Consider the following 23,743-nt stretch of genomic DNA (forward strand, 5'->3'; position numbering starts at 1 on the left):
GGACTGAATAGCCTATGTAAAGGTAAACCAATGAGAAGCAGTTGCAGTAGTCAAGACGAGAGATGACCAGGGAGTGAACTAGGAGATTTGTGGTTTTATTGGTTAGAAAGGGCCTTATTTTGGAGATGTTGCAGAGGTTGAGGCTGCATGATTTGGACAGTGATTGGACATGGGGCTTAAAGGATAGATCAGAGTCCAGGATTACACCTAGAACCTTGCCATGCAGGAATGAGCTGATAATTGTGCCATTGATCTTGACAGAAAGATCAAGGGAAGGGGCACATGGGGGAGGAAAATTTATGAGCTTGGTTTTGGATAGATTGAGTTTGAGGAAGTGGTGTGACATCCAGACTGATAAGTCTGTTAGTAAATTAGTGTTGAATTTAAAGACTTGTAATGTGGAAGCTGTGCTGAAAAAAGTGCAAACATAACGCAAAGGACAAGCTACTAATATTGCCTCTTTGTTTGCTCATCTTTTCCTACTAAAGATTTATGGTGACAAGGTTGATGAACTGAAGGCAAGGGAGTTTCCCCTAAAACTTAGTGAATTTAGTGAAAGTTTGCAAACAATACCCAATTATATGCATAGAGAATATAAAAAAATGCATTTTTGCTTTAACATCATTGGATGATGGAAGTCAGCAGAGCTTCACCTCATTCACTAAGCTATGGGGAAAATTCCCTTGCAGAATAAACAGCCTATTTGCCTTTAGTAAATCAACTCCAGTGCCTCTTTGTGGAGGTGGCTATCTTGGTACAGGAGGGCTTTGCATCTTTATATCTGAGCTGTCCCACCAATCACTGGTAATCTCATGACTGCTGGTTTAATGATCAAGAGGAAGTAGGGGGGCTGGAGAAAGAAGGGATCCACAAAATGAATAGACCATTATCATGGAGATCCTTACACTGCAGTTTGTCTGGTAAAACCAGCTTCCCCGCAGTCAAGAATAACTATGAGCATCACAGTAGTAGCAATATTTGTGAGCTTACCAGTCAGAGACAGCAGTGTCGTAGATAATCTCACACTGCAGATCCACAGCTATGAGGCTTAAGGTTCAGGAGGGCCTAGAGATAGTCACATGAATGCTTAGGCAAATGTAACATTTTTGTATATATTTCTTATATGATATGAAATCTTCAATGTTTGAGCATAGGTCCACTTTAACAAAATACTTTTAACAGAAATAGTTGATTATATAGATTATGTTGTATTATGGGAAGCAAAGTAATAGACCTTTAACAGGTTTAAGCACTCACTATCTTTATAGATATTTATGCTTTTGTTGACTTTCTGTTTATCATGTTTTATCTTTATCTCTTATTCTGGCTTTTAAATTACATGGGTCTCTTCTTTTATTTTTGAGGTCTGGTCTTGCCCTTCCAATGGGATGAGGAATCAGAGGTGGTATTTCCAACAGTCTGGGGCTCTCAGGAGTTGAGACAAGTACGACAAGGAGGAAAGAATGTTGTGGGACTGGAAATTCCTGAACTTTATAGAAATCACAGTATTGAGGATCTGTCTTTACCAAATAACCAGGCTGTTAGTTCGAGAGAGGTACGATCCGTATCCTCTTCATCTACTCCCACTTTCTTTCACCAGCAAATGGATCAAGAAGAAGAGAATTATTATGAACATGACTCTCATGAGTTTTATCACTTTTCTCCATTTCCTTGGTTTTCTGGAACAAATAACAAAAATACATCTCCTCCAAGTATGTCAGACCCATCATCACTTTCATATCCTCCTCAGGACAAGCCCATTAGTTCTTCACAGCAATCAGTGGATGATAGCGGAAAGCTGAAAATAAAGATCTCTGCCTTTGGGAGGGAATTGTATTTACTACTGAAGAGAGATAATCATTTTTTGTCTCCGGGATTTGTGGTGGAGGAAAGAAGGAGGGAGAAGAGGGAGTCTCTAAATACTGGAGATACTGACAGGAACTGTTACTATAGCGGTACTGTTCTCCGCCATCGTGGCTCATTTGCTTCCTTCAGCACATGTGGTGGATTGGTAAGTCTATGATGTTAGTAAGTACAATTTAAAATTATGAGTAAATTAAGGTTTATCTTCCTATGATCCCTTGCAGCCTAACTGGACAGGGATTTCTACATAGAACAGCATCCAGTTGACACTCCTTCAGTGCTTTGCAGCCTTTCCTTATCAGGTCTAAATATCTAAATATGTAATGTATCATGTAGACTGCTGTGAGGATAGGACAAGGCATAAATAATTATTTCTATCTGAATGATACTGATAATATGTAATTGCAAACTGAAAAGAGACATTTGTGGATGGAGTTGAGAATCCTTGGTTAAGAGAACCACAGGCTCACATCTAGATGTTCCCACAGCACCATATTACAGACAACTAGATAATTTTACCCAGTGGAGTGTCCTGACATACTCCATACTACTCATGCTACATTTTTGGCCTTCGAATGACCTATACATTTAAAACATAACCTGTTATTTATTTTACTGCATTAAATAAAACAATAACACTTTTTATAGTAATTGTGGGATCGCTGCTTCAGTCTGGCTCACTCACAGTGTGTAAAATGACTAGACAGGGACAGACAGGGCATGCTGGCTAGAGCTAAGGGAACGGAAAGGTTCCTGAGGTTCCTGATAAGTAGGGACAGTGTAGGGATGATCCGGATTACCTGTGTTTCCATCCTGAAACTGCATCGTTGACAATTGTACAGTCGTGCACCGTTGTACACAAACAAAATTTATGTCCTTTTTTCCCCCACAAATAGAGCCTTCTTTTGGTGGTATTTGATCACCTCTGCAGTTTTTATTTTTTGCGCTATAAATAAAAAAAGAGCAACAATTTTGAAAAAACAAATTTTTTTACTTTTTGCTATAATAAATATCCAAAAAAAAAAATTAAAAAACAAATTTCTTCATAAATTTAGGCCAATATGTATTCTTCTACATATTTTTGGTAAAAAAAACGCAATAAGCGTATATTGATTGGTTTGCACAAAAGTTATAGCGTGTATAAAATAGGGAATATATTTATGGCATTTTTATTTTTAATTTATTTTTTTACTAGTAATAGCGTTGATCAGCAATTTATTAGCAGGACTGCGACATTAGGACGGACAGATCGAACACTTTTGACACTTTTTTGGGACCATTGACATTTTTACAGAGATCAGTGCTATAAATATCCACTGATTACTGTATAAATGTCGCTGGCAGGTAAGAGGTTAACACTAGGGGTTAAGTGTTCCCTAGGGAGGTGTTTCTAACTGTGGGGGCAGTGTAATGACTGGGAGCACAGAGAGATTTCTGTTCCTGATTAATAGGAACAGCAGATCTCTCTCTACTTCCCTGACAGAACGGGGATCTGTCTGTGTATATTGACAGATCCTTGTTCTGGGTCTCTGAGGGGCTTTCACGGGTCGCCGGTGGACATCACAGCCGCCGGTAACGCGCATCGGCTCCGGCATTGCGCTATAGCTCTTAAAGCGTCCGATGTACACCTACGGCGGTTTACGCAGCCATGCCAACCTGCCGCAGTATAATGACGGCGGTTGATCGGCAAGCAGTTAAAGCATATTTTTAAAGCTGATTAGTTTAAAGTTATCTAATGGGATTTAGAAATGGCATAGGGAATTTTTTAATACGTATTTTTTAAAACTTACTTTTTATGCAGAAAGGTAGATATTAAATGCAACTAGTACTTGAATTTGACTATATATGAGCCTCTTGTAATCCCATATTTGGGAACATTTAGACTGGGGGAGGGAAGGACGGACCTAGGATTCAGTCAGGTGTGCTATATGTACATGTGATGACAAGGGACGTACCAGCAGGTGGAAAGGGAGGAGCTCATCAATGCATTGTTGCACTTTTACTGTTCAGTCACAGACTAGGGACAGATTGGTGACTAGGGACAGATTGGTGAATTAGTGGCACAGTATAACTGAAGTAATAAAAAATCAGGCTACTAGCCTGCCTCTGCTGGCTGGTGGGGCTTTATAAATCAAAGGAATGGATGTGTTAAGTTACACGTCCCCTGGCAGGTACAAAGCTCACATGTGTGTATCAAAAGTGTATGGGGACCCGGGTCCTGCCCAAGGGACATGTATCAATGCAAAAAAAAGCTTTAAAAATGGACGTTTTTTCAGGAGCAGTGATTTTAATAATGCTTAAAGTGAAACTAAAAAAAATTGAATATTCCTTTAAAAATAGTGCCGGGGGGGGGGGGGGGGTGTCCTTAGTATGCCTGTAAAGTAGCGCCATGTTTCCCATGTTTAGAACAATACCACAGAAAAAATGACATTTCTAAAGGAAAAAAAATAATCTTAAAACAGCTCGCAGCTGTAATGTATTGTCGGATCCCGGCAATACAGATAAAAATCATTGAAAAAAACAGCATGGATCCCCCCCAGTCCATTACCAGGCCCTTTGGGTCTGGTATGAATATTAAGGGGAACTCCTCACCAAAATGTAAAAAACATGCGTGAGGGTCCCCCCAAAATCCATACCAGGCCCTTCAGGTCTGGTATGGATATTAAGGGGAACCCTGTGCCAAATAAAAAAAATGGTGTAGGGGTCCCTCCAAAATCCACACCAGGCCCTTCAGGTCTGGTATGGATTTTAAGGGGAACCCTGTGCCAAAATAAAAAAATGGCGTAGGGGCTCCCCCAAAATCCATACCAGACCCTTATCCGAGCAAGGGGGGCTTAACGGAATTGGAAGCCCCCTTTAACAAGGGGACCCCCAGATCCCGGCCCCCCCTATGTGATTGGGTATTCGGTACATTGTACCCCTACTCATTCACCAAAAAAAGTGTCAAAATGTTAAAAATGACAAGAGACAGCTTGGGACAAGTCCTTTATTAAAAAATACAAAAATAAAACTGTCCCATGAAGTTCATTAGTCTTCAATCACGGCGCCAACGAACCGAGAAAAAAAAAAAACAACTCCGCCTCCATGGGAGGCTCCCGCTGACTGAATCCTCTTTGCGATGACAGCTGTTATATAGCTGAGGGCGGAGCCACCCGATGACATAAACGGGTGACCTCGTCCCCTCTGACATTACGTGATGGGTTTTTTGTTTTTTTTCTCTCGGGCTGTTGGCGCTGTGAACGAAGATGAATGGACATCGCGGGACAGTTTTTCTTTTTAATAAAGGACTTGTCCCAAATTGTCTACTGTAATTTTTAACATTTTGACACTTTTTTTGGTGCGTGAGTAGGGGTACAATGTACCGATATCCATTCACATGGGGGGGCGGGATCTGGGGGATCTGGGGGTCTTCCAGATTCTGATAAGACCCCCACAATCACTGGGGATGAGACCCTTGTCCCCATCAACATGGGGACAAGGTGTTTTGGGGGCGATCCCAAAGCATCCTCCCCATGTTGAGGGCATGTGGCCTGCTATGGTTCAGGAGGGGGGGCGCTCTCTCGTCCCTCCCTTTTCCTGCGGCCTGCCAGGTTGCACGTTCAGATAAGGGTCTGGTATAGATTTTGGGGGGACCCCTGTGCCATTTTTTTTTTTGGTGAGGGGTTCCCCTTAAAATTCATACCAGACCTGATTGGCCTGGTATGGATTTTGGAGGGACCCCTACGCCTATTTTTTTTTTTAAATTGGTGCAGGGTTCCCCTTAATATCCATACCAGACCTGAAGGGACTGGTATGGATTTTGGGGGGCCCCCTACGCATTTTTTATTTTGGTGAGGGTTTCCCCTTAATATTCATACCAGACCCAAAGGGCATGGTAATGGACTAGGGGGGAACCCATGCCATTTTTTTTTTTAATGATTTTTATCTGTATTGCCGGGATCCGTGAGCAATTTTAACTTACTTTTTTCCTTTAGAAATGTCATATTGCTGTGGTACTGTTCTAAACATGGGAAAAATGCGCTACTTTACAGGCATACTAAGGACGCCCTCCAGGCACAATATTTAAATGAATATTTCCTTTTTATTGTTTCACTTTAAGCATTATTAAAATCACAGCCGTTTTTAAAACTTTTTTTTGCATTGATACATTTCACCTAGGGCAGGACCCAGGTCCCCATACAATTTTTATGACACTAACTTGCATATAACCCTTTAAAATTAGCACTTTTGGTTTTTCATGTTAGTGTCCCATAGACTTTAACGGTGTTCCGTGGCTTTCGAATTTGCCATGTACACCGCATAATGTTCGCTGTTTGGCAAACAGACGAACACCCAATGTTCGGAGCAAACTTACGCTCGACTCGAACATCGGGCTCATCTATACTTATCAACAGCAGCAACAACTATAACAACAATTCAGCTGCATTTAGACATCAATCAACTTTTGATAGTTTATTATTGCTCATATTTTTCCTTATTATTTGATAATCATCAGTAATAACCATACATATGTGAATCCTGCAAGTCTAGACACATGCATTTTTAGCCGTTTCCTTACAAATGACACACTTGCATATGTGAAGCATGCCTGGAAAGCATCACTGAAGAGCAGAGGCGTTATTAGGGGTGGCTATTGGGGCTATAGCCCCGAATCTGGGGCCCATAGCCCCGGGTCTCTTGCTGCAGGATCCCTGCCTAACCTGCGGTGGGCAGGCTGGCTGCATGAGAGAGGCGGTGTGAGAGGAGAGAAGCAAGCGGGCGGACGAGCAGAGATGACATCATCTCTCTCTAACCACTCCACCTCAGTGCTCTTCACAGCCGGGCCTCTTCAATGTTTGAGTGAGGTGCAGAGAGATGATATCATCTCTCACTGCCTGCCACACATCAGTGCTCTTCCACCCTCACAGCATGGTGGAGTGGAGGTCACGTGCTTCCTGTCATCGGTGGAGCTCCACTCTGCAGCCAGACCCCCCTTGCTTCAATGTCGGAGGTGGGGCAGGGAGCAGCAAGATGACATCATTTCTCACTGCCTGCCCCGCATCACCGCTCTCCAGCCCTCACTAAATGGACCAGTGCATGCAGCCTGCCACCAATGCAGCGACAATGCACATTTGGTGGTACTGGCTGGCATGGCAAGTTACAATCCACATCAGTTGGCAAGTGACAATCCACATCTGGTGCCAGGTGATGTGGCAAGTGACAACCCACATCTAGTGGCAGGTAACGTGGCAAGTGACAATCTGAAAATGGTGGCAGGTGATGTGGCAATCTGAAAATGGTGGCAGGAGACATGGCAAGTGACAATCTGCAAATGATGGTAGGTGACGTGGCAATCTGCAAATGGTGGCAGGTGACATGGCAAGTGACAATCTGCAAATGGTGTCAGGTGACGTGGCAAGTGACAATCCACATCTGGTGGCAGGCGACATGGCAAGTTGCAATCCATATCAAGTGGCAGGTGACGGTGACAAGTAATAAGCCGCATTTGGTGACAGGCGACGGTGGCAAGTGACACGCTGCATCTGGTGGCTGGAGATGTGGCAAGTGACACGCCCCAGGCTCCCACTGATTCTGCATTATGGTTGAACCACTTGCTTACCACTGGTGTGCCCCTCCCGTGGGCCTGCAAAAAGGTTGGTGACTGCTGCTATGGGCTCTAGCCCCAGATCTTTTGCAGACCTGAAGAGTAAGATAAGACCATGTAACTTATTCCAGTGCTCTCTGCCAACTATGATGATTTCAAAATGCTCTTTGCTTCATAAGCTGGATTTCCCCCTTTTGTATTGTTTTGTTCCATGCCCTACTTTTGACACTCATTTCTTTAAAAAATGAACTAGGTGTCAGTGGTTCTCTTTAATATCAACAGCCTATATTTTCTGTCTTATCAGCATTGACTGCTGATCTACTGGATATTTTTGGTTTCACACATTTTATTGAGGGATTTTGGGGGGCCCCCTATGCATTTTTTTTATTTTGGTGAGGGTTTCCCCTAAATATTCATACCAGACCCAAAGGGCATGGTAATGGACTGGGGGGGGAACCCATGCCATTTATTTTCAATAATTTTATCTGTATTGCTGGGATCCGACAATACATTACAGCCGTGAGCAGTTTTAACTCACTTTTTTCCTTTAGAAATGTCATATTGCTGTGGTACTGTTCTAAACAAGGGAAAAATGCGCTACTTTACAGGCATACTAAGGACGCCCTCCAGGCACGATATTTAAAGGAATATTTCCTTTTTATTGTTTCACTTTAAGCATTATTAAAATCACAGCCATTTTTTAAAAACTTTTTTTTGCATTGATACATGTCCCCTAGGGCAGGGCCCAGGTCCCCATACACTTTTTATGACAATAACTTGCATATAAGCCTTTAAAATGAGCACTTTTGATTTTTCATGAAAGTGTCCCATAGACTTTAACGGTGTTCCGCGGCTTTCGAATTTGCCGCGAACACCGCATAATGTTCGCTGTTTGGCGAACAGACGAACACCTGATGTTCGGAGCAAACTTACGCTCGACTCGAACATCGGGCTCATCTCTACTTATCAACAGCAGCAACAACTATAATGCCGCGTACACACGAGCGGACTTTCTATCCTACTTGGTCCGGCACACTTTCCGACGGACTTTGTCCGCCAGGTGCGCCGGACTTTAAAACGAACGGACTTGCCCACACACGCCGGGATTTTCCGGCGGGCTAAGTCCGCCCGTCTTTCCGACGGACTTTCGCCGGAGTTCCGGCGGACTTTCAGAATGAACGGACTTGCCCACACACGGACAAGTCCGTTCATTTTGAACGTGACTCAGGTGCGACGGGACTAGAAAAGGATGTCAATCTTGCCGCTTTTATCGGCTAGATTGACACCTTGCGAGCCCCGTCGCGGGGCATACCAGGCCCTTAGGTCTGGTATGGATTATAAAGGGGAACCCCGCTACGCCGAAAAAACGGCGTGGGGCCCCCCCTAAAATCCATACCAGACCCCGATCCGAGCACGCAGCCTGGCCGGTCAGGAAAGGGGGTGGGGACGAGCGAGCGCCCCCCCCCCCCTCCTGAACCGTACCAGGCCGCATGCCCTCAACATGGGGGGTGGGTGCTTTGGGGGAGGGGGGCGCCCTGCGCCCCCCCCCAAAGCACCTTGTCCCCATGTTGATGAGGACAAGGGCCTCTTCCCGACAACCCTGGCCGTTGGTTGTCGGGGTCTGCGGGCGGGGGCTTATCGGAATCTGGGAGCCCCCTTTAATAAGGGGGCCCCCAGATCCCGGCCCCCCACCCTATGTAAATGAGTATGGGGTACATGGTACCCCTACCCATTTACCTAGGAAAAAAGTGTAAGTAATAAAACACACCACACAGGTTTTTAAAATATTTTATTAAACAGCTCCGGGGGGGGGATCTTCCTCCGGCTTCGGGGGTCTTCTTCCGGCTTCGGGGGTCCCTCCGCTTCATCTTCTCCCGGCGTCCGGTTGGTTCTTCTCCGCTCTCCGGCCTCTTCTCCCGGTGTCGCAGGTCTTCGGCCGGCCCCTCCGCTCTCTTCATGTAGCTCTATTGCGAGCGGAGGTCCGGACTTCTGGGCTTCTTGGCTTCTTGGCTTCTTGGCTTGGCTTGGCTTCTCTTCTCTTCCCCCAGATGTTGACACGACGCTCTCTCCGGCTGGACTGGTCTCTGAGGGCTGCGTTGTGACTTATATAGGCGGAGACCCCGCCCCCATATGATGTCACAGTCCCTGGGCATGCTGGGACTGTGACGTTTTAGGGGGCGTGGTCGACCACGCCCCCTAAAACGTCACAGTCCCAGCATGCCCAGGGACTGTGACATCATATGGGGGCGGGGTCTCCGCCTATATAAGTCACAACGCAGCCCTCAGAAACCAGTCCAGCCGGAGAGAGCGTCGTGTCAACATCTGGGGGAAGAGAAGAGAAGCCAAGCCAAGCCAAGAAGCCAAGAAGCCAAGAAGCCCAGAAGTCCGGACCTCCGCTCGCAATAGAGCTACATGAAGAGAGCGGAGGGGCCGGCCGAAGACCTGCGACACCGGGACAAGAGGCCGGAGAGCGGAGAAGAACCAACCGGACGCCGGGAGAAGATGAAGCGGAGGGACCCCCGAAGCCGGAAGAAGACCCCCGAAGCCGGAGGAAGATCCCCCCCCCGGAGCTGTTTAATAAAATATTTTAAAAACCTGTGTGGTGTGTTTTATTACTTACACTTTTTTCCTAGGTAAATGGGTAGGGGTACCATGTACCCCATACTCATTTACATAGGGTGGGGGGCCGGGATCTGGGGGCCCCCTTATTAAAGGGGGCTCCCAGATTCCGATAAGCCCCCGCCCGCAGACCCCGACAACCAACGGCCAGGGTTGTCGGGAAGAGGCCCTTGTCCTCATCAACATGGGGACAAGGTGCTTTGGGGGGGGGGCGCAGGGCGCCCCCCTCCCCAAAGCACCCACCCCCCATGTTGAGGGCATGCGGCCTGGTACGGTTCAGGAGGGGGGGGGCGCTCGCTCGTCCCCACCCCCTTTCCTGACCGGCCAGGCTGCGTGCTCGGATCGGGGTCTGGTATGGATTTTAGGGGGGGCCCCACGCCGTTTTTTCGGCGTAGCGGGGTTCCCCTTTATAATCCATACCAGACCTAAGGGCCTGGTATGCCCCGCGCTCGCCGCAATAGGAAGATTTGTTTTTCCTATTGCAGCGAGCGCGAGATGCAACACCATGCCCTCGTGTCGTATTTGGTCTGTCGGACCAGCCTACACACGAGCGGGCTTTCCGTCGGACCAGCACACACACGAGCGGACTTTCCGCCCGAAACTGAGTCCGACGGAAAGATTTAAAACATGTTTCAAATCTTGGTCCGGCGGGCTTTTGGGAAAAAGTCCGCCGGAAAAGTCCGCCGCCGCCCACACACGGGCGGATTGTCCGGCACACTCTGGTCCGCCGGACCAAGTATGCCGGAAAGTCCGACCGTGTGTACGCGGCATTACAACAATTCAGCTGCATTTAGACATCAATCAACTTTTGATAGTTTATTATAGCTCATATTTTTCCTTACTATTTGATAATCATCAGTAATAACCATACATATGTGGATCCTGCAAGTCTAGACACATGCATTTTTAGCCGTTTCCTTACAAATGACACACTTGCACATGTGAAACATGCCTGGAAAGCATCACTGAAGAGTAAGATAAGACCATGTAACTTATTCCAGTGCTCTCTGCCAACTATGATGATTTCAAAATGCTCTTTGCTTCATTAGCTGGATTTCCCCCTTTTGTATTGTTTTGTTCCATGCCCTACTTTTGACACTCATTTCTTTAAAAAATGAACTAGGTGTCAGTGGTTCTCTTTAATATCAACAGCCTATATTTTCTGTCTTATCAGCATTGACTGCTGATCTACTGGATATTTTTGGTTTCACACATTCTATTGAGGAGATTCTAAGAATACATAGTCTGGAAAATTTAATCTCTGTACAGGGGTTATGTTTATACAACAACATGGAAATCAACTAAAACTGCAATATAAAACATACCTGTAAATGCATTGCTTGTTATGTAAAAAGGTCAGCCCACTACAAAGCAATGCTCTGTGTCATAAACACGGTAGGCATCATGATTGGAGGGTTATGATATTCCTTTGGAAAACATGCTCCCTTGAGCTTTTAATTTTTTAAGTGTTTTTTTTTTTAATTTTTCTTACCACAGCTCTTGGTGGCCATGTCCCAAAGGTCCCAGTGGCTTATTTTATGTGTAGATATTTAGTCATTGTTAAGCCCGTTGTTTTTAATGGCAGTTTGCCTTGTCGGTTCTTTTCTTGCATATCCCTCATCACATCAGGTGGTATCACTTTGAGGGCTGAGGTGGATGGTAGCTGATAGAGTGGCAATATTTTCTAGTTGATTAATAGAGTTGACACAATTCTAAATTATCCAATTACTCAGATTCAAGCTTAGGTACTGAGTTTTCAATAGTCGGAAGCAGGAAGCCCAAGCAGGCCCCTAAACTTAATCTTTGTGCCTGGGGGCTTAATTGGCTTAATTAGTAAAGTTGGAGATACTCCACTCAGCACTGCAAAGGAATTCTGGTTTTGGTCATACTTACTTGTTTAATTACATGTTTATTATGATGCTGTGGTTTCATACATATGTGCTCATATGAGTGAGTGCTGCAGCAGATAAGCACCTAGCAATGCCTTTAGATGTCTTTTTGAGCAACTGATGTACCCCAAATCATGGAATACTCTGTTATACAAATTTCAACATTTCCTGGCAGTGTAGAGATGGCCTATCCCTCCCAGCTATCGCCTCTTCCTATAAGTGCATCACTGTTTCTGGCAAATAGAAATATGTCAGAGGAGAACCAGCTATAAACACAACAAGGAAGTGTCAGGATGTGCACGTTAGAGTTTTAAGAGATGTTAAAGTTTTTAAGGTATGTTCCTAAATTGGAATACTTTCTAATACCATTAAGAGATTGAAAGGTTTACTTTTTTGGTATCTGTTTAGACAGAGGGAATAATAATGAAACTGCTGAAATTTGATATACAAAGGATCCATAGCTCTGTTAAACAATCCACATATAATGTTTAAGATAAAAGGTCAGCTAAACATTATTTGGACTTCACTGCCTCCCTCTTCCTGCCAAAGTTTTGCAAGATTATGCACTTGCACAATTGAAATCTATGCAGATGCAAAATCTCACAGTACAGCATTTACTGAGGGTACTTTGCCCATAGGCAAAGAGAATATCTATCTATATAATATTTTATATATATATATATATATATATATATATATATATATATATATACCAAAAGTATTGGGACACCTGCCTTTACATGCACATGAACTTTAATGGCATCCCAGTCTTATGCCCCTTACACACGGTTGGATTTTCCGATGGAAAATGTCCGATCGGAGCGTGTTGTCGGAAATTCCGACCGTGTGTGGGCTCCATCGGACATTTTCCATCGGATTTTCCGACACACAAAGTTTGAGAGCAGGCTATAAAATTTTCCGACAACAAAATCCGATCGCGTCAATTCCGACCGTGTGTGGCCTGTTCCGACGCACAAAGTGCCACGCATGCTCAGAAGAAATTCCGACACGGAACAGCTCGGTCTGGTAAACTTAGCGTTCGCAATGGATACAGCACTTTCGTCACGCTGCAGTGTTAAAAATGGTTTAATACAGCGCACTCTCTTCTTCTTTATAATGTGAGAAGAATGAAGTAGTTTTGCTGCTCATATTCACGCAGACTTCTCACAAACTTATTTCTTTACTATTTATCAGGATTCCCTCAATATATTTTGATTTGTCACATCTGACAACATTATTTTGGTGTTGTTTTTTTTTTTTTTTTTGGTTTTAAGGCAGATTAGTTATTTTTGGTTTGTATTTTTTTCAAGGCTGATCTTTGTTTTATTGGATTTTTATTTGGACTCCAGAATATTTTTGTGTGTGTTTTTTGTGTAAAGTTACCACAACACCATTGATATGTTGTTATATTTAATCTGTAGGAGATTGTTTGGTGTTGTTGTCCCTTGTTAATTTCACATTGTATTTGAGAAATGTACCTGAATCGTCACCAACAAACTGTCATTTTTGAATGAAAACACACATAGGAGAGTATAATTTTCCAAAAAAAAACATTTATTAAGGGCTCACAACTAAACAAAGAGGGAGGCAACGCTGGAGAAACAGCAGAAATTAGTGAAGCCTTGGACCCCCAGGGCACACATCAACTATTTTGAAGCAAAATTGGTGGCCTGAGGAGTCCATATCTAAGGGAGTGCAGTCTGGTCCAGAAGTCCCAGAGATCCTGAAAGCAGCAAATGACATCTGTGTCCCCAGGCTGTGGTCATACGAGAGACTGCAGCTTTTGTCAGACCAGACTGAACCCAGGGCCATCACTCTCTGGTCTTCCTTCCACGCTTCCTTCCACGCGGTGGCTCTGGTGGTGGAGTTGTGGCAGCAGGAGGAGGAGGACGAGGAGGATGGTCCAACTCAATCACGTCGGTCTTGGGTGTGATTTCGCCACTCACCCCCTTAGTTAGTACTTTATAAATACGTTTCTCACACATGAGGCGTTGACCCTCCTGCATGCCCTGCAGTTTAGTGGCAGCCATGCAGGCAAAGGCCTCTTCAGGAGTGGGTAAGGCTCGGAGGGACGCCGAAGGCTCCTGAATTAGCCTGAGTGCAGAATCTTGCATGTGAGTCGCCTTCCTCGCCCTTTTGTATGGAAGGTGGAGGGGAGGAACCTGCGATTCAGTCAGGCTGCGACTGGTCCCAGGCTTCTCTTGGCTGACACTTAGCCCCACCTCCTCCTGGCTGCCACATTCCACAGCCTCCTCCTGGCTGAGGTCTTCCTGTGTATGAAAAAGGGACATAGTTTTAGTATTTTTTTCATCAATCACACACAATTTTCATCTCCTCACTGTTGCAAATTGAATGTTAACAAATATAACAGACTATCATTCTGAGCCCAGCATTTTTCATTCTTTTCCCAATTTTGGGTGCCCACTACTGTCTATTGATATGTAAAACACTTTTTTCAATCAGAAATTAGTGATCAATAATAACATCTAGTAAAGATCATTTCTTTATTGACAAGAAATCTGTAGAAGAATGCTGTACCTGACTCCAGCTGGGCTCCTCCACTTCTTCCTGGCTGGAAGGCCCAGGTTGGACATCGGAAGCCTCAGCTGGGGTGGAAGGAAGAGTGGAAGGAAGTGTGGAGAGGGATTCCCTGACTTCAGTGTGGTCTGACAGAAATTGCAGTCTCTCATAGTACCACAGCCTGGGGACATAAACGTCATCTGCTGCAGCTCCGGACCTCTGGGAATCCGTGACCTTCTTGCGCTCCCTAAGATAAGTGCTCCTCAGGCCACCAATTTTGGCTTTTAAATAGGGGATGGTTGCTGTGGGGACCACCAGCTTCACCAACTCCAGCAGTTTCTCCAGCGCTGCCTGCCTCTTTTGTTTATTATTGTATTGGGGGTGTCTGACCTGCCACAGACAGGGCAGCTCCCTGTACTTGTCTATGAACAGGGGGAGGAAATTGTGGTCGTTGAACCCATCCATTTTCTCTGCAAGACACAACACAAGACAAACCCTAATGTCAGGCCAAACTCTCCGAATCTTGTTACAATATAGGCTTCCATTTCGAAGCAGTATAGGCCCAAGTTTAGATCTTACCTTCGTTATCACGATCGCCGCCTCCGATGCTCCTTCCTCCGCTCACAGATCGTACGTAATACGCACGCGTGTTACGCTTTATACACACTGCGCATGCGTGTAACTCCGCCCACCCCTGACGTTCTTTCTAGTCTATTCCCCGCCCCTTTTCATTCTGCGCAGTGGGGGAAGAGCACATGGCGGAGACACAGCAGGTGTGTGCTAATTACAGGAACGAGGAGGAGGAGGAAAGCCCGGAGCCTGAAACGTCCCGAACCAGAAGGAGATTTAAGGCCTCAAATATGTCCTTTGTTGAGATGTTGGAGATGGTGGACATCCTGAAGAGGGCCGACTATGATGGGAAGTATGGACCTTACCCCAACCCCAATGTCAGAAAGGCCAAGATCATGGCGAAAGTAGTCAAGAGTCTGCACCGGAATTTCGGGGTACGATGATCGAAACATCAGCTCAGGAAGCGGTGGTCGCACCTCAAATTACGAGAACATGAGCAGTACAGAAAGATCCGGAGAGTGCTGCAAAAAAGTAAGTAGTTGTGCTGTGTTCCTATTCTTTTTCTGTTTATTACGTTCCTGCTGCTCCATGTGCTTTTCTTAAAAGTGTCCATTTTAAAATGGCAACTTTCATGTTCATGGGCACATTATTCGTTCGTATCAAACATTTTTCTTTCGGCCTAGAAAACACCATTGTTTTGGCCATATGCATTTTGCCACATTTTTAACGCCCTACTTGTATGAAACTAATTTGGTTGTGTAGATGGCTTTGTTACTAGAATGAAATGCAAACTAGATTCTGTGTAAGAAGAGGACCCTCAGCAGCTGTTTTCACATCTGGACGCTGGAGCACTAGTGTGGGACACAAGAACACCATTTTTATTAGGGGGCCACACAGGTGCTCCAGTGTATACTATAGGGGGGTCTCCATCTGTGAAGCTTGTACCAAACAGGTAAAGTATTGAGGCTTGACAAAGGACACTGAAAATGCTACATCTTGGAACTCTACCAAAATAGACAATTGTACCCCACTTCCAAGCAATGTTTTATATTTCTGCCATCAAATATCTGTGTGCTAAGTATACCATTTTTGGTTTACATAGGGGAGAAAAGACTCGGAGGACACCCCTCATCTGAGGAGACCACAGACCCCACACCTCTGGAAGAAGGGGAAATATCCCCAACCCAAGATGAGCAGGAGGAGGAAGACGTGGTGGAACTAGTCACCACAACAGGTGAGTGTCTGCGACCACAGGCTCAGGTAAGAGATGGATGCTGACATATTTTTTATACCTGTTTTTGTTTGTTTTCTCTCTTTTTAGGTGATCGTGATGTTGTGGATCCAGATCCTTTCACATCAGAAAGTGCACAGATCCTGATCGGGGAGATCATGGGGTGTAATTTAGCTTTGGAAAAACTCAAGAAAAACATCAGTGATGTTATTCAAAAAAATAAGAACATCATTGATGTTTTGGGGCGAGTTTAAAACCCCTCCAAATCCCTTTTTTTGGTCAGCTACAAAGTTCTAATTGTTTTAGCGATTTTTAGAAAAGCCAAATTTGGAAGATGCACACAGTGTGCCAACATGTGCTATCTGCCATCACGAGAGATCAATGGACGCGTTTTGGGGGTGCAACCCCTTCCTCAATAATAAAGTAGCTGAGAGAAACATGTCCCTTGATCCCCCGTGATGGCAGGTCGCACATGTTGACATTGGGAAATTTGTGTGCATCTTCCAAATTTGGCTTTTCCAGGGGTGACTTCACCCCATCTGAATGCAATATCAAACACAGTTCCTAAATACTCATGTATGATATTGCCTTCAAGTTCTACCTAATGTGAACTTTGTAAGTTCAAAATTTGTGTCTTTCTTGTTGGTTTTACACATGCCTGTTTTATCTTAAATGGACATTTCTATTTTTGAGAATGCCACCCCAAAGATTGTTATACAACAAACATGTTGGTTTGTTTTAAAAACCTTTTCTAAATGCACATGTGATTGTGCAGGTATTAAAATGATTGTTAATCAAGAATGTGTGGATTATTGTCTCAACGCTACAACACTTTTGTGGTGATGTAATTGCAGCTTTCAGTGAAAATGGGGGTTATTTCCTAAGGGCAAATCCTCTTTGCACTACAAGTGCAGTTTCAGTGCAGTTTCAAGTGCACGTGTAGTGCAAAGTGTCTTTGCCTTTAGTAAATAACACCCAACAGTGCTTTGTATAAGGTTACACAATCACACCATTTGCAGGACTCCCCACATTTCTGTCAGGGTCAGCTAAAACAAACACAAGCAGTAAATGTCACCAAAGGTTTGCTTTTTTTTGGATTTTATTTGATCAAGGCTTCACAAATGGTCTGGCATATTGATGGCCCCCCTACCCGCAAAGAACACAAGGTATCGTAACTGGACATCACGGGCACTCAGGGAGGGCAAGGCAGGACGGCCACTTTCAAGCGCGGTCAGAGTTGTTTCATTTATCATTCCAGCCTCAGGCCCAACTGAGCCAGCATAGTTGGCAGAATGTTGGCGTAAAAAGTTATGTAGAACACAGCACGCCAGGATTATATGATTAAGTTTATACTCCGCCATATGGATGGGTGTCAGAGATAGGCGGAACCGGCTGGCCATGATTCCAAACGTGTTCTCCACCACTTTTCTGGCTCTGGCCAGCCGGTAATTAAAACCCCTCTGTTCCGGGGTGAGGGTCCTCATCGGGAATGGCCGCATAAGATGGTCCCACAGCACAAAGGCTTCATCCGTAACGAAGACAAATGGGAGTCCTTCCACATTCTCTTCTGGAGGTGACAAGTCCAAGCTGCCATTCTGGAGATGCCTGTAAAACTCCGTCTGGGCAATGACTCCACCATCGGACATCCGGCCATTCTTCCCCACGTCCACATACAAGAAGTCGTAATTAGCCGACACCACCGCCAACATCACAATACTATTGAACCCCTTGTAATTATAATAGTACAACCCCGAGTTGGGTGGTGGGACGATGTGGATGTGTTTCCCATCAATTGCACCTCCGCAGTTAGGAAAGTCCCACCGTTGGGCAAAGTGGGAGGCCACAGTCTGCCATTCCTGTGGCGTGGAAGGAAACTTGAGGAAAACCAAAAAATAGTATTTTGGCACATAAACATGGAAAGCAGATTAGACACAAACATTCTTGGCCAACATCCAGATAAAACATTTATTAAGGGGAATTTTACAAAACCAAAGTATAAGGTACACCTATCATATTTCCCCTCCCCCCCCTCATGGGCCATTTCTAACATTATAGGGGGGGGGGATCTTGGACAGGTAACCCTCTTCACTTCATTAAGAGATGAATGCCTAAATACAGGGTATTACTTTGAACAGCCCCTCCTTAGTTACACTATTGGCAGCCCACTGGACAGGTAAGACGTGTCATAATACAAAGATGTAAATACACATTGTACACATTTGAGCACATTTGGACATTCTGCTATTACCTATCAAGATAATAATAGGATACAAAAACTTTAAACAGTACCATTTGCAAGTATACAGGCAGGCCCTACTACATGCTTTGGGGAATTCATCCATAAATCTCACCACTAAAGAGATGGGTATAGTGTGTATGGGTTTGGCCAAGTCAGCAGATAGAGGATTGAGGATAGATAGATAATTGGTATCAGCTGACTTAGCAGTTGGGGGGAGGGAGGGTTAATAAAAAATGATTTGGGGACACCACAAAAAAATGCCTCTGGCACTTTGCCTGAATTTAAAGCACAAATCACATGTAAAAACATTTTAGGGGGTGTTTGGGGTAAAGCACTACTATGGAGCTGATAAAATACATTGTTAAGTGACTACATGAGGTGAATATAGGGGCAGGAGAGCATGCTGGGGAGGTTAGTTAAGGCAAATATGTATGAAGGACAAAAAAATAATGACATAAAAATCCAGCATGCATGAGAACAAAGGGGACATTCACAGCATATTACAATCATGGTAATTAGGGAATGAGGAAAGAAATACAATATATTATCAAACATTCTATACAATAAAATGTGATATTAAAGGATAAAAATCTTACCTTCATATACTCCTTCTGCAGGACCTGGATGATGGCAGAACAGGTCTCTGGGATAATGATACCCAGAGCCTGGGGGGAGATGCCTGTCGAGAACTTGAGGTCCTGCAGGCTTCTCCCTGTCGCCAAGTACCACAGGGTAGCGGCCAGCCTCTGCTTCGGAGTGATGGCTTGCCTCATGCAGGTATCCTGCCTGCTGATATAGGGGGTCAGCGAAGCCAACAAATGGTGAAATACGGGGTCCGTCATCCTGAGAAAGTTCCTGAAATCATCAGGATTATTCTCACGGATCTCACGGAGCAAAGGCATATGAGAGAACTGGTCACGCTGAAGCAACCAATTCTTGGTCCATGAACTCCTCCCCACCCTGTCCATGGACTGGACTTGTGTCAAGGTCAGGACCCCAACACCAAGCCCCCGCACAGCACGAACTCTACGAGGAGTATGTATACGCAACATGGCTAGAAAACGGTCGGCTGCTCAGAACGGAGTCACAGAACGCACTGAAGAACAGCAAGGACTGTGAAGACCGACCTGAAAAACATTAACGAACGAACAAGAACACAATGACTAAGTCACGCGGAACTTGCTTGCACGCACTGAAGAGCAGATACAAACCCACAAGCACAAACTGAACCGCAGAAAACGATCTGAAAGCCACGAGTCTGAAAAAGCGCGAATCGTCTCTCACCAAACTTTTACTATCACGAGATTAGCAAAAGGAGCCCAAAGGGTGCCGCGCTTGGTTCCGAACTGGCGTTTTCTAGTCTCGTCGTACGTGGTTGACGTCACCACATTCTTGGCGATCGGAAATTCTGACAACTTTGTGCGACCGTGTGTACGCAAAACAAGTTTGAGCCAACATCCGTCGGAAAAAATCCTAGGATTTTGTTGTCGGAATGTCCGATCAATGTCCGACCGTGTGTACGGGGGATTAGTCCGTAGGGTTCAATATTGAGTTGGCCCACCCTTTGTAGCTGCAACAGCTTCAACACTTCTGGGAAGGCTGTCCACAAGGTTTAGGAGTGTGTCTATGGGAATATTTGACCATTCTTCCAGAAGCACATTTGTGAGGTCAGACACTGATGTTGGACGAAAAGGCATGGCTCGTAGTCTCTGCTCTAATTCATCCCAAAGGTGTTCTATCAGGTTGAGATCAGGACTCGCGCATCCATGTCTTTATGACCTTTATCATACTGTCAGTGTGACTTTTTTGTGAATGAGGGATAAATTATCCCTCACTCATTCACAGGGGGGTCCCCTTATTTTAAAGGGGCTTCCATATCCTGATAATCCCCCCTTCCCCACAAAGGCCCCCCGTTTTCATCAACAACATGGGAGCAAGGTGCTTTGCCAGAGGAGTCCCCCTGGCAGGGTATCTGCCCTATGTTGAGGGCATGTGCCTTAAGGAGGGGAGGGTGCTTGGTGGGCATCTTTCATTGTGATTGACATTGATCACTGGACAATGTGATTGATGTTTTTTTTTATTAAAAGACTTGTCAATAACTGTGTGTACTTATTCACTATTTTTTGTGATCGAGGAGTAGGGGTACTCATTCATGGGGGATGCAGAATCTGATCTAGGGCCACCATTATTGTTAAAAGCCTGGCCAGCCAGGCTTCACTCTCAGATAAGGATCTCGCACCTTTGTTTACTTGTTTTTTGCACAAGGTGCCCTCTAAATTCATACAAAAACTTGAAGGGTCTGGTATGAAATTTGGGGAAAACCATGGCATTTTTAAAAACATTTTTATGGGGTCCCCCTTAAAATCTATACCAAACATGTGCAAATCCAATATTGAAACAACAAGAAAGCGAATTTGCACTGCTTCACAGGGAGTGAAGGAGGAATCCCCAGAATTACTTGAGAACAGAGATTGAAACTGCCCAAATAATCCTGAATGTAAGTCTTACCACTAAAGCCGAAAAAAATGCTTTGATGGGCCAGACACAACTTTTAAATGTTAGGGAAGAAGCCTAGCACTTTATTATTGAGGAAGTTATCACCCAAACCATACAACCCAGCTCTCCCTAAATTGTGTCTATGCACAGGCATGACCACACAATACCCTCAACTTATCACCAGGTAATTTTTTATTTTCTGAACCAAACTGTATGAAAAGTAGCAGATCAATTTTTTGGGACCTTCTTTTGCTGACAATAAAAAGGGAACATAGGGAACTCCAGGAAGGAGATTTCTCAGAAGAGGAAATCCAAATAGTCATCAGGCTAATGAACCCCTCATAAGCACTGGAATCAGATGGCTTCTTGGTGCATTGCTATAAGAAGTAAAAAGGATATCTTAGCAATCCACTTATGTAAATTCTTTAACGGAATCCAGAAGGGTTTTCCCCTACACAAAAACACATCCTATATCCATGTTAAACTGGGTAAAGGTCATGGCAACTGTGGGAATTACCATCCCATCTCCTTAATAAGCATTGATCTTAAAATTATTTATGACAATATGAAATTTTAGATATGAAGATAAATTCCTCCTTACCTCAAAACATCCACTCAGATCAAGTTGGACTCATTCCCTTTAGGCAAGCCTCAGAGAAAAAAAGAAGAGCCGTAGATATAATATCGGCTGAACAAGCTAACTGAGATAAGGTTGTAAACAAAATAGAATTCTCCTCTCTCTTGATGTACACAAGACATTTCACTCAATAACTTTGGATTACTTGTTCTATGCCCTGGAAAAATATTGATTCAAAACTTTAATGCCCCGTACACACAGTCGGACATTGATCGGACATTCCCACAACAAAATCCTAGGATTTTTTCCGACGGATGTTGGCTCCAACTTGTCTTGCATACACATGGTCACACAAAGTTGTCGGAAAATCCGATCGTTCTGAACATGGTGACGTAAAGCACGTACGTTGGGACTATAAACGGAGCAGTAGCCAATAGCTTTCATCTCTTTATTTATTCTGAGCATGCGTGGCACTTTGTGTGTCGGATTTGTGTACACACGATCGGAAATTCCGACAACAGATTTTGTTGTCGGAAAATTTTATAGCCTGCTCTCAAACTTTGTGTGTCGGAAAATCTGATGGAAAATGTTTGATGGAGCCCACACATGGTCGGAATTTCCGACAACAAGGTCCTATCACACATTTTCCGTCAGAAAATCCGACCGTGTGTACGGGGCATTAGTCTGTGCATCTGTGTTGCACATGCTATACCACAAACCAATGGGGTCATGAATGATTAAGAGCTACAGATTACACTTGTTTTGTATATCTTGAGGCACTCTTAAGGGAAACCCATTATCTCCAATTCTATTTATATTAGCACTGGAACCCTTGGCTACTAAGATTAGAAATGATCCAGATATCAAGGGCATTGTGTGTGGAGGACAGGAGCATAAATGTGTGCTTTGTAATGATGATATCCTAATGTTAATTTCTTATTACTATCTTGAATTTTCTAAAGGTCCCTTTCACATTTGTGCGACTTGTCTTTTGACTTGGGACTGCAAAGTCACATGACAAGTTGTACCCCATGATTTCCAATGAGTACCATTCATATCTGTGGGACTTCAAGTCGCACCAACTTCAAAGCAGTCCCTGTACTTCTTTGGTCTGACTTTGATGTGAGTTACACAGGCATTCCCTGAAATCGCATCAAAATCACACAACTTTGAAGTTGCGGTAGTGTGAAAGGGGCCTTATACTTTGCAACAGTTTTCCACTTTACCGATCCAAATCCCAAGCATTGAACTTTTTTTTTAATGCCCAGACCCTTCTCAATGTTTAGGGAAATTTCCAATTCAAATAGGTGACTGGCACCCTTCCATACATAGGCATACACTTGACATGCTCATTACAAACGCTATACCAAAGAAGTTACCCAGCTTTATGCAAAAACATTTCAGGAATATCTAGATAGGTGGAAGGAAAACCCTTCTTGTGATTTGGCAGCATTCATTCTCTGAAGATGAATACCCTGCCTAGAATCTTATACTTGTGCAGGACTATGCGGATAGGATCCCACATCAATGTCAATAGAATCATCTTCTCACATCCCAAAGAGAATAGACCATCTTATATGATTTTAAAGCAAAGTTAGACCTACGATTTTATACCCACTTCTGTCGTTCTCTTTGGGCCTTTGGGACCGACTAAAGATAACATATAACTTTAAATCATTTCATGGTCCCTTGGCCACTATTTTAAATAACCCAACCTTTACCCTGGGTCTTACTTTCAACTTTCAGTGGTGGACTAATAAGGAATTTCTCAGAATAGTGAAAGGTAAGTGAAATTACTGCGCTAACTCAGATATAATTAAAAGCAGCTAACACAAAAATGGACAAAATGTAAAGAGAATGTGAAACAAAGTGTAGCGCTAAAAAGTGACAATGAAACACATAAGTGCAATATGTCATACAGTACATATGAATCATATAATGGTGATGAATATAAAGTGCTGAATACAAAAACTTTTGTATTCAGCACTTTATATTTATCACCATTATATGATTCATATGTACTGTATGACATATAGTACTTTTTTTATGTTTCATTGTCACTTTTTAGCGCTACACTTTGTTTCACAATTTCTCAGAATAGCTGACCTTTGCAATGGCCAGGGCATCTTGTCGGAACAAACTTTACAAAATAAAT

General features: G+C 44.0%; 1 protein-coding gene across 1 annotated transcript in view; it reads left to right on the top strand.

Moving 5' to 3' along the window:
* Positions 1-23,743, top strand: part of ADAMTS19 (ADAM metallopeptidase with thrombospondin type 1 motif 19) — a 520,219-nt gene that overhangs the window by 9,809 nt on the left and 486,667 nt on the right. The window contains exon 2 of the mRNA XM_073625112.1: positions 1,365-2,011. Within this exon, the coding sequence (XP_073481213.1) occupies positions 1,365-2,011 (647 nt within the window). The remainder of the gene's footprint in view (positions 1-1,364; positions 2,012-23,743) is intronic.

This window comes from Aquarana catesbeiana, linkage group LG01 (assembly GCF_042186555.1).
Source record: "Aquarana catesbeiana isolate 2022-GZ linkage group LG01, ASM4218655v1, whole genome shotgun sequence".
Lineage (NCBI taxonomy): Eukaryota > Metazoa > Chordata > Amphibia > Anura > Ranidae > Aquarana > Aquarana catesbeiana.